The sequence below is a fragment of the Aptenodytes patagonicus genome, chromosome 2 (genome assembly GCF_965638725.1).
Source record: "Aptenodytes patagonicus chromosome 2, bAptPat1.pri.cur, whole genome shotgun sequence".
Lineage (NCBI taxonomy): Eukaryota > Metazoa > Chordata > Aves > Sphenisciformes > Spheniscidae > Aptenodytes > Aptenodytes patagonicus.
This window is the reverse complement of record NC_134950.1, coordinates 25,550,711-25,562,863: the sequence shown is the minus strand read 5'-3', so window position 1 is coordinate 25,562,863 and position 12,153 is coordinate 25,550,711. Positions and strand designations below refer to the sequence as shown.

General features: G+C 42.0%; 1 protein-coding gene across 9 annotated transcripts in view; it reads left to right on the top strand.

Moving 5' to 3' along the window:
• CPQ (carboxypeptidase Q) overlaps positions 1 to 12,153 on the top strand; it is a 164,811-nt gene that overhangs the window by 102,761 nt on the left and 49,897 nt on the right. For all 9 annotated transcript variants that reach the window (XM_076329372.1, XM_076329366.1, XM_076329373.1 and 6 more), the window contains one exon: positions 595 to 706. In XM_076329372.1, coding sequence (XP_076185487.1) covers positions 595 to 706 — 112 coding nt within the window. The remainder of the gene's footprint in view (positions 1 to 594; positions 707 to 12,153) is intronic.

Below are 12,153 nucleotides of genomic sequence, written 5' to 3'. Positions count from 1 at the left end.
AAGTTGCTACCATGTCGTTTTTAATTTAAAATATCCTTATGACTAATGGAACTATAAAATACCTTGTCATTGTTGTAGCACATAGGGGATCCAGTAATAAATTAGAGGTCCTCTGTGACAAGTACCATAGATATATAATAAAACAACAACCTCTGTCTGGGAGCACTTCGGTCTAAGTTCATATTTCTTCCTTATGCACCAAAAAATAGGGTTAATCAAATTTCATGCCTAAGGGCTTAAACAGCTGGTATATGAAATAAATTTTCACCATTCTGCAATGTAGTAGTCCTGTATCTCTGGAAAGTATGCACTTTGTTAACGTACAAGACAAAACCTTTCATTTAAACATTTCTCACAGCATATCTAGTTTGATTTGGGCAGTGGTTTGAAGCAGTAGGATGCATTTGGTCATCTCAGATTTATATTCAGTAACTAGAGAACAATGTTTTAGTTTTATTTGAAATGTTTCCTTCCTCCCATTCTAAACTAAAAAGCCAAATTTATGACAAAATCATTAAAATGCTTAAATGCTGAACTGACTTTTCTGATTCAGTGTTTTCATGTAGATATGTTTTCTCATAATTGCTTTTCCAGATTGTATTGGTCAGTGGACATCTGGACAGCTGGGACGTCGGGCAGGGAGCTATGGATGATGGTGGTGGAGCATTTATATCATGGGAAGCATTATCACTCATTAAGGATCTGGGTAAATATTTAATTTTAAAATATTTTTAATACATTACATTTCCAGGACATTTTGTATGTTGTCTAAACTGGATTTTCTATTTTATCCATTCCTCTGAACACAAATATTCATGTTTAGTATAAATATTTTGCAAGTTTGTCTGTTAAACTCCTTCTTTCGTCACAGGGGTCATCCAAAAGCAACACATCAGTCAATGATCTAGAAAGTGCTTTGAGGCTGCACGGTCACTGTCATCATAGAATTAAAGTTCAGTGTAAGATAAAATATCTAGGTACCTTAGAAGGAAGTCACTCCTTTTCATTTTGTCTTAATGAGTTCCTCCCTATTAATGAAGATGAAGCTTCATGAAGTCACAGATAGCCTTCTGATATTGTTGTCTGTCTTTTAAGCAAACATTGTCATTCAACACGTTCCTAAATCTTTCACTGTCCTGCATGTTGCTTTTACAATAGCTACTCAGTTAATTTAATTCCCAACCCCTTACCTCGCTCTTGATAACTTCTCAAGACAATTTCGTCTAAGTCTCTCTCAGGAGCATGTAACTACAACTGGATCCAGGCAATGATCCTGCTTCTGGTCTTTTCCCTTTCATCTGCATATAAAGATAGCAAAAATTATTCTAAACTTCACAGAAGTTCATATTTCCAATGTATGTATTTCGTTGATTTTGTTTTTTCCTTGAATGTTCTTCCTAAATAAATTTATATCCTGCCTGGATTTGTTCCACCAAATATTGATAGATATATCTATACCATCAAACTGGTGCGTTTTCAGCTTTGCACTTGAGGGCTGATATCCTGATTATGCTGCTTTTATGTTGCTGTGTGCTTGGGCTCTGCTTTGGACTGTGACAGCTAATTTCTTTGGCAAAGGTAATCCAGGTCAGAGGAAGCACACACTTGTGTCTCATCACTACAAGGATACACGTCTGTCAAATTTGGCATAACCATGATGACCTGTCAAATGTTGTGGGCTTACATGTCTCATCAAGCAACATTTGACACTGAGGCCTTGCACACTGTAGTATCCTGCTACAATAGGTTTGTGGGATGCAGAGCAATGTTCTGTTTTCAGGGATCACTTCTTCAAATCATTCTTGGGAATCAGCAGGGTGACAAGGTGACTGGGTTCTGGAATTTGGTCTGTAGATCAGCTGGACTCTTCTGAAGTTGATACTCTAGCACACAGGCTGTCAACCCTGGACTTGCTGGTCTCCCTCCTCCAGAATTTCTGCTCAGCAGAAGTATGAGTTGAACTCCTGAACCCTGGGACCTGGACAGGCTGGATCGATGGGCCAAGGCCAACTGTATGAGATTCAACAAGGCCAAGTGCCGGGTCCTGCACTTCGGCCACAACAACCCCATGCAGCGCTACAGGCTTGGGGAAGAGTGGCTGGAAAGCTGCCTGGCAGAGAAGGACCTGGGGGTGTTGGTCGACAGCCGGCTGAACATGAGCCGGCAGTGTGCCCAGGCGGCCAAGAAGGCCAATGGCATCCTGGCCTGTATCAGAAATCGTGTGGCCAGCAGGAGTAGGGAAGTGATCGTGCCCCTGTACTCGGCACTGGTGAGGCCGCACCTCAAATACTGTGTTCAGTTTTGGGCCCCTCACTACAAGAAGGACGTCGAGGTGCTGGAGCGTGTCCAGAGAAGGGCAACGAGGCTGGTGAGGGGTCTGGAGAACAAGTCTTATGAGGAGCGGCTGAGGGAACTGGGGTTGTTTAGCCTGGAGAAAAGGAGGCTGAGGGGAGACCTCATCGCTCTCTACAACTCCCTGAAAGGAGGTTGTAGCGAGGTGGGTGTTGGTCTCTTCTCCCAGGTAACTAGTGATAGGACGAGAGGAAATGGCCTCAAGTTGCACCGGGGAGGTTTAGATTGGATGTAAGGAAAAATGTCTTTACTGAAAGAGTGGTTAACCATTGGAACAGGCTGCCCAGGGAAGTGGTTGAGTCCCCATCCCTGGCAGTATTTAAAAGATGTGTAGATGTGGCGCTTAGGGACATGGTTTAGTGGACAAGGTGGTGTTGCGTCGATGGTTGGACTCGATGATCTTTAGAGGTCTTTTCCAACCTTAATGATTCTATGATTCTATGATTCTATGAACTAAACCCCCATGCCGTCAATGCTAAATGTAGATAAAGAAGTAGAGAAAGAGGAAAAGGCAGCTTCTAGCCTGGATATGTCTGTTCCAGTAGTGCTATGGATAAAATACCAGTGTGGGCTTGCTCAGCCTACTGTGTCCTGGTTTGCATGGCCCCTCTGTTTGGGATCTGAAAGGCCAATTTCTTCTACTCATGGGCTTCATCTGACTTGTGGGTAGAAGAGGGCTGCAGACAGCGTGTTATTGTAGAAGGGCATGGTCTACATATTCCTACGTAGGGTGTGTTTGGTGGGAGAGATGGTCCACAAGGTAAAATGAGATAGGGCTGGTGTATGTGCAAGAGGGAGCTATGGTTGCACAGTCATCTGTCTGTGTTCTCCAGACATCCAGCCTCTCAAAGTTTGGTCTGGTGTCCTGCTGTTCCCAGTCTGCCGTGGCCTAATCTGATTTCTGGTCTCCAGACTGCAAATTCCAGTCTTACTGCTTGATCTGTAGGTTTTTGCTGGTTTTACTTCCACATGGACTTTTGTCACTATACCACTCAAAACTAGGTCAAAACAGACTTCTTAGATTGTCAAGCTGATATCCAAGCTGATATTTTTCCTCATTATTCCCTTTTTCCAGAACTGTAACCTGTGGTCAGGAGGAATGCACCACGTATTCATTAAAAACTAAAATCAGCTGCTGCTCCTGTTCTTAGCTCTGGCAGAGTTTAAATAATAAACTAGCTTTCCCTGCTTCCTATCAGAAGGATTTGTGCACTTGAACAATCTCAGTGTTCCTTGAAGAGCTCTTTGTAGACAAGCTCTGTTATGTGATTAGCCACTCTCATACTGCAGTGGTGAACATCGGACATCCCTGTGAATTCCTATTCCTTTATTTTGCATTATTTGAACCTCTTATCTCTCATTTTCCCAGCCTCGGAATGATTGGAATATTAGTCTGTGACTGAAAATAAAGTACACCTGGTTTAATTTTTGGTCTTTTAAAAGTAAACTAAAGAGGATTCTTCTACAGAAGAATCCAGGCCTACTCCTTCTTTTAGTGTTTTCTAATCTTTATGATTCTTGGAAAATTGTCTATGCTCCCTCCACCTTCAGGAAAAAAAAAAAAATTATGCTTCTGTGTTTGCTGACTCTGTTCCATTCAGAATAAACTGTTTTGTGTCTCTTAAGGGCAAGTTGCTGGTGGCATTGTATAATTCTTATTCACTGGGTTTCCCTTCATGCATGACTGAAATGCATCACTCTATGCTTGTTCAAATATTTGATTTCCTCTGGTAGTAGCCTGTGTGTTTGCTGTACAACCTGTGGTGAAATGCTGTTTTCTCAGCTGGGGAATGCCGGAGCCTTTGCTGATGCCCTCTGTTCTGGCCAGCTGTTGCATTCAGCTCCTCTTGTTATACCAGTGTTCTGCAGGAACGTAAGGCTGGGAGAGGACTTCTGGGTCATCTCACCTAACCTGTAGATAACCATGGGGGACAGGGCCTTTCACAAACTGTCTTCCATAGCAGATTGCTTAATGCAGATTTTATATTTTATGATGCACATAAAATCTGATAAAAAGGACAGCAAAATAACAGATATGCAGCTTGTGTGAGAAACGAATTAATGAGTTTTATTTAAAATCAATTCCATAGATTGTGTTTTGAGTGAGCATTGTATTTTTAACTGTGGAGACTTGGTTTAATATCCTTTTGGACCCTGATAAATTTAGTCTCAGACTAATCCACCAAATACATTTGACATGGGGATCATCTGGCTTGTCTGTATGCACGTGTAGAATTTTTTTACTGTGTACTGGGGAGTCTTAAAGCCATGGTGCATTGTGTAGCCGTAAAAACTGTGTCTGTGTTTACCGGAGTATAACTGATCTTACAGCTATGGTGATACGATCTTAAAGCTGAAGCGAGCATTCTGAAATATGAATTCTAGAATATGAAGTTTGTATTGTGCAGTGAGAAATACTGCCGCTACTTCTGCCATGGTCCATTGGCTCCATGAAAGCAAGATACTACTATGCTATTTAAGCAGTTTTTTTCAGTGATGAACTAATAGCCCTTCATCATGATATCACTGTGACCCTCGGATGTGGCTGGTAGACACAAGTTATGCCTGTTAATTAGGATTTTGATAATTCTATGTAGTACTTGAAGAATGATTATAGTTTAAATACCATTCCGTACTTTCAACACAACCTCCTCCCCAAACCATTTAATAGCTATTGGCTTAGGACCAAATACATGAAATTCATTGAAAAATTATTAAAATTATAGTTTAAGATGATTATATTTTATTTTAAGCAGTGCAGTTTGTTTTCTTGCCTCAAGTAAAATTTTTTAACAGTTTTTGCTTTTATTTCTAAGTAAATCAGTTGCTTAACATGTTAGCCTTTATATTTCCTGAATCATCAGTGCTAGCTTTTATTTTTTTTAATTGAGCTGGCAGTTTCTATACCATATTGTTATCTATTTTCTTTCTGGTGTTTTTGTAGATTTTCAGACACTGTAACAGTTATGTGTTTCCTACAAGGACACGTGACAGTAGCACAATCTAAAGTAGCTTTACACAGTCTTCAAAACTTCAAACATTTGGTAGGATTTTTTTTTTTCCATTTCACTTTTTGACTTCACATGAATGTTGTTTCTTTTTGAGAGAAAGGGAACTACATGAAGGCCAGACTGAACTGAAATAATTTTGTATTATATTACCAGAGAGCAGAATAAAAAGATTTAATTCATGTAAAATCCCATGTATACATTTCAAAAGAGTAGTACCTTAAAGACATAGGGCCAGATTGTGAACTACTGTAGTTTTTGAATACTGTTTAGAGCTATAATGATTCAGTTAGACCTGGAAAGTAGAAGAGCTAAACAGTGGAAAGTTTCAAGTTTGTCTGAATACTTTGCTTCTAATAGCTGTCATGTCTCTCTGCCCATCTTCCACACCGGGCTGACGGGAGGGGGGCACCTGCTGGAGGTGCTGTTCCTTCTCCTCCTTCTCCAGGGAGGAAGCACAGGCAGCAAATTCAGAGCAAACACCGACTTTTAGATAGTTACATTTCATCAAGGTGAATCTTGCTCCAGGTGGCTTTTCCACAGCCACCCTGTGCAGAAAACTGAACCCTGTCTCTTCTCTTCTCTGTGGCTGCAGCTTCACTCTTGGAACATCCCTTTCAGCAACGTACAGTTAAATGTCAGCACTGGCTTGTGCACCTGTTGGTACCAGCACTGGTCGTAGACGTCTCCTGACCAGAGTAAACAGACGTGTTTTCCTTAGTGCACCCATATCAAGTTCTCCGTATCAACTATACTCTCACGGCTGCTTGCTTTGCTGGTAGCTAATCTCAGAAAAATTCACCAACTAGTGGCCGTATTGACTAATGTTATCCGAAGGGGTCTTTTCTCCTGGTTAACGCTGAAGTTTAATGAAGCCCAAAGGAAAGAAAAACAGTATTTTTTTTTCCTGGAACTCTTGAAGCTTATATACGCCACTGATCGGCAAGATCTGTGGCAAGCTGCTTCATGGCTTATGTGCTTAAAAACCGAAGAACTGGAAGTGTTTCCACAGAAGTTGTTTATGTGAAGAAAGATTAAAGTTTCAGCCGGTTATTGCTCTTTATTCCTTTTTCTGGGAATAAAGACATCTTTAGAGGTGCTGAGGCAGTTCGTGAGCTGGTCTGAACTGGTAAACTCCCTTTCCTTCAGTGGAGCTGGGGCTGTTGCGATTAGCTGAGGATTTCTGATGCTTAAGAAATTACCCTTCATAACTGCAGGCGGGGTGTCCGAGGCAGTAAGCTTGTGCAATGTGCAGTTTGCCTGCAGCTGTGTCTGGCAGCTGCCGCCCTCCCCAGCCCTCTGCGGTTTTTAACCTTTTGATCAATTTTAACTAAATTTGATAGAGGCATAGGAATATTTAGAATATGAAGTTCTTGTATGTTCTTTGCAAATGAGTGATTGAGGAGAGATGGGCGAGTGCATGTATGTCCCAACTGAGGGAGAGGCTGGAAGAAACTCCGCTTTTATCCTTTCTCTGTCATGACGAATGCCTGGTTAATCAGCACATGTGTGGCTTTGGTGTAAGCACCAGAGCCTCTTTCTTTTTAATCTGTCTGCAAACTCTGTGTGATAGGTAGCAAATATTGCTATGGCAGTAGTGAGTGTTGTTTGGGGTAATTTAGAGATGATGGGAAGGCCCTGGGGGTGTTTTAGGGAGGAAAGGCTGAGGGGTTCCCATCTTTAAGCTGAGGGAATCCATGGGGTGTTGATTGAGCTGTGATGTGGTGTGAGCGCATTTGGAAGCCGTAGGAGAGACAGCACTCAAGCAAACGGGGGTTTTCTAGTTTTGCAGAACAACAGCTGTGTTGCTAATTACAGTCTAGAAACCTCAAACCCAACTTGTTTTCGGGTTGCGTTTATAATTCTCTAATTTTACATTTGTCAGTTTGTGTGCAAAAAAGGTGTCTCTGGAGATGGCCAATGCCATTTCCCTCAGCATTTTCACGTTAGTCTCTGGTTAATGCTCTGGTGTCATTTGAATCACAGTTTCTCTTATCCCTGTGTCACATGAGGTTTACAAAAGAAGCTGCCTTTCCAGGTGAGATAAAAGACTAGTTAAGCGGCTACTCATAAAAAATCACCATAAAATTACCCCAATTTTGTTTTGGTGCCGTATTTTGCCTTTAGTTGGCTATATAGGTATGTTGCCTGTGGGACTCGATCCTGCTCTGGATGTTGGTTGCCAGTTTCTGTGAAGGAGGTATTTGTGTTCCTCTCCCACCATTTCAAGCCTCCTGCTGCCGCCGTGCCGGTCTTGCTCAGGACTAATACTTGTGTACGATGTAGTTGAGCAAGAAGCAGGTAGTATGTATTTGATGATTTCAGAGCTTTAGCCGGTGCTGCCTCATTGCTCCTAATCCAGCTGTGTTCCTGCATCACTTGACCGAGGGTCATTTCCCAGCCGAGGCCACAGGCGCTCTGCCCTGCTCTCACCCCGGGGAGCACCCTGCCAAAGCCACCTTGTGCTCCAGCGCTAGAAACGTGGGACTTTTATCCTTAAAGGGGGCTTGAGAGAACTCAGTAACGACAATAACAGAGAAAGGTCTTTAGAAGGTGGTCGTATGGCAGTGTCAGCTTTCCAAGTATAATATTTTATGCCTCCTAACTGCAGTAGAGAGCCCGCTAGAGTTAGAGATGCAGTTGATTTTGATGGATGAATTTCACTGCTTTCTTCTGAAAAACTTCAGACATGATAACTGTTGTGTCTCTTTTTAATTAAAACAGCTGGAGCCAATTTTTTTTTTTTCCTGTTGAGAAGCTGGGGTCTGCTGCTTGACACTACAGTCTAGTTTATTTTCAGAGTCTCATCTCTGCTAGCACAGGAGGAATCAAATAGTCAGCAGGTCCTTTGTTCACATCCGAGGTTTCTTTCAGCAACTTTTACCCACAAGCTCTCTCTCCTTGTTCAGAAATGTGTTTTCTACCTTTCCCTGGCTGTGTTTGGGTCTCGTTTGCTCCATCACTAGTCAACTCTTGGTGCCCTGCCAAGCCCAGAGGTGCACACGTGTCCACCAGCTACTGCCCAGTCTGTGTGTTTACAAGGTGCATCTTCGGAAGAAGCCCAGTGGCTGTGTTGTGAATTTGCCAAATCACAAACATCCTCTTTCCCTTCAATTGCTTAAACTGCAGCAGTGTAAGGTGTTGCCAGTTACTGCTATCTGAACTCCTGCCTGTGTTGAAGTAGTCGGTACAGACTTCAGGAAAGGCTGCACTCCGAAGATCACTATAGCGATGGATTGTGATACAGCGTAAACATTTCCCTGCTTTTGCTGTTGTCTCGTGCACTGAGCTCATGTTCAGTCATGTCTGCATGCCACATGAGACCAGGAAGACTCTTGCTCAGACTGTGCTTCTAAGTGCTTCTGGGAATCCTGGTTCTTCCATGTAGAAAAATATTTGCTATGGGGAGCTGCCAGAGCCAGCGAATATCAGGCATCAAGTAGATGAACAGGGTACATTTTCCTCTTCCTCACCCAGGGCAGGATGCCTGATGCCATTGCTGCTAGAGCAGCCTGATGAAGGAAGGATGATTGTTGACAAAGTCTAATCCCAGCCATCACACCTTTTACATGGCTTTCCTACATTCCTAGACGATGATCTATATGCACACGAGAAAGGGAGAAATGTATGGTGATAGGTGCTGTGCATACTTCCCCCTCTTTGCCAGCGTTATGGGGAAATGGAGTTTCATGAGTCAACTCTCCTATAGATGTAGACCTGGATCTGGTACAACCAAATCTCTGTTTCATAGGATAAAGGCACAGAAAACTACAGAAATGTTTTAAAACAATGCACGTAAGAATTTTAAGGTACTACCTGAATTACATTTTATGTAACTCATAAGGAGTTGATTAGACAGTTTTTTCCCCTTAAAAGTTATTTAAAATTGAAATTGTAAGTCTCATCTGAATTATACCCATGACTGATGTGACTGGAAAACTGTAAGACAGAGTTTTATGCAGTTCACTGTAGTCTTTGTATGAAGTTACATTTCTCGAGTCCAAATTCACTGGTTAATATATAAGGACTAAAGATATGTTTTATTAAAAAAATGATCACTGGAGTAATTCCTTTTCTGCTAGTTTAATTGAAGTCATATAACTGCAATTTTAACCTACTTGCCAAAAGTTTTGTTAAATGTTTTTCCAAATTTCCTATAGCTGTGGTGGTATAGTTGTTTGCTATCTAGGAGATATGTTGTGAAACATGATTAAAGGACTGCTTTTACTGTAGGGTTTCTTTTTTTTTTTAATTAAATATGCCTGACATTAACTCCTTGTTCTCACATTCTTTCCACTTCCCCAACGTTGCATATTTTATTCTGATCTTCACCTTTTGCAAATCTATTAAATCTACTTGGTATGAAATATCTGCATATGCTGTTACACTACAACTGCATTTATTTCTTCATTTCAACATTTAGTTGAATGCATATTCGGCAAATACTTAAATCTTCAATTTCCATGCTGGGTTGGCATAGCAGAGGGGTGACTGCAGACGTACAAAGTTGTTCATCTGGCGGTAAATTTAGGCATACAGCCCTCCATAACAATGTTGCTCTATGTCCTGTGGACTTCTGCTTCTCTGCAAGCTTTAATTTACCCAGGAAATTCAAGATAAATTGTGTGCTTTGTTTATCTATAAAAATATTAAAAACCTGGTGACAGAGGTTATTGTGATTTTTTTTCAAGTCTGTAACGTGGCTGACATGGTTAAATCGTGAAATCTTTCCCAGATTAAGTCAGGGGCATCTTGTCCTTACCATCAGTTTTTTAAGGTATGTATTTTCAATATGGGGAGACAAGTGTGGCTGGTGCATTTTCTGACTCCTCAGCTCTGAGGACAGTCTAAGAGATTTGGGGTTTTTCTGATGCAAAGAGCAGGGCAGCAGAGGCAGAAGGCAGAGGCACCAATCAGTAAGGTCAAACCATGGCTGATGCTTAGAATCCCAGAGAGTGAGGGAGCGGGGCCCTGCGTTGCCTTTTCTGCCTCACAATTTGATGAGATGCCCAAATACCCTTAAGGAAGGAGGTTTTCCTAAAGAGGAATAAGGTGCGTTTTAAAGGTGGACAGTGTTCTCTTCCTTTTGCAGGACTTGGAGAACTTGGCAACAGGATTAGAGTTTTTTTGTAGCCATGACTTGTATTGACTTCATGACACTACGCTAACCGGTTCTTTGTTTAAAACCCCACGTGCAGAAGAGCACATTTGTCAGTGCTTCTCATCTGAGCTGTCCCTGAGCTGTGCTGCCGGGTGGCAAGGAGGTGGCCCCCAAAGGAATCATTGCTCTGGCAGCATTGCTGCCTGGCTTGATTGCAGCCCATCACACCAGGCTCTGGGCTGCGCCTCCCTCTCCCCAAATCTCCCCAGTCAAAAGGCTTAATCCATGTTATTTTTAGTTACTAGACTTGCAAATCATTCACAGCTTTCCCCTCCGCTCTTGTATATCCAGCTCTTTCCTTGACATTTCCTCTCGGATATTCCATCGCTTTCTTAAAATAAATCTACCTAAAACTTCTCATGTTTCCCACCTCCACTCTTCTGTAAATCTGCCCTTCCTATTCTGTCGTAAACTCATCAGCCTCCCTAAAAACAGAAAAATAAAATTGCTTGGATTAATCCCAGCGTCTCGCTGCACTGCCATCAACGCCGCTGGCCTGCCACTGGATCTCTGCAAGCCCCAGTCCTTCCCTAGCCCGGCTCACCTCAGGAGCCTTGCTGTCTCCCTGCACCCTCTTTGTGGGGGCCTGTCCAAAAAGCTGCTCCTGCTCTGCGGCTGTGGCAGAGTCATGTCCTCTTACTCCGCATAACGTGGCTCTGAGCATGCTGCCAGCCTCAGGCGAGATTAAGCTGCGGTGCCCAGCTTGGCTTCTGCCTCCGCTTTCATTTCCCGCTCTCCAGCCCCTGACCTGCCCGTTTTCTGTCTTTTTCCTGTAGCGCCACGTCTCTTCTCCAGGAGACCTCATTTCTCTTTACTCCAGACCTTCAAGACTCAGAGGTTTAGTCGCTTCCCAGCGCTATCCTGTGCGAGCACCTTGTCCTCAGTGCTGCAAACAGAACCCGTATCAACAGAGAAAAATCAAGCAGATTGCATTGCATTAGACTATTTTCAGAAGAAAACAAAGGCAATTTCCCAAGCAAAAAGCTGTTTCCCGTGTCTAATTTGAGCTTCACTAGAGAATTAGAAATACATCATAGTCAGGGTTTAAGTAATACTAAAAGATACTTTAAAAGGTGTGCTTTGCTTTACTTTTTGAAGCTTGTAACTTTAATAGTGTCAGATTTTCTCTGTTAAACCATTATTTTTCACTCAAATAAAAAACATTTCTTTCTAAATAAACATCTAACTAGACAGACACTTTTCTGCACAAATAGTGATATTAGTTGTCTGAATCATAGAGGATTGTATTTCTAACAGAATGAAAGGCAAAATCCTGCTGGTTTAGAATGGAGATGACTTCTTTGCCTTCAGAGGAAAAAGTCTGGATATCCTCGATTAATTGCATTACTGTCATCCTATAAATTGCAGTTTATTGCTATAGGTGTGTATTCTTTGAAATTAGCCAGAGAAACAGGATGCTAAGGGGAGGAGCTTTTTCTCTAAAACAGAGCTTGTCTATGCCACAGAATACAGAAATGAAGTAGTATTCTCTAAAATACTTGGGAATATTGAAATCTTCCTGTCTTCTATTTCAAAAGCTATCAGAACCCTGTCAGAAAAGCAATATAACTGGGTAGCAAATGTTAGGAATTTAGGCATACTCACTTTATTGGGACCTTAGTTTATTGGGAC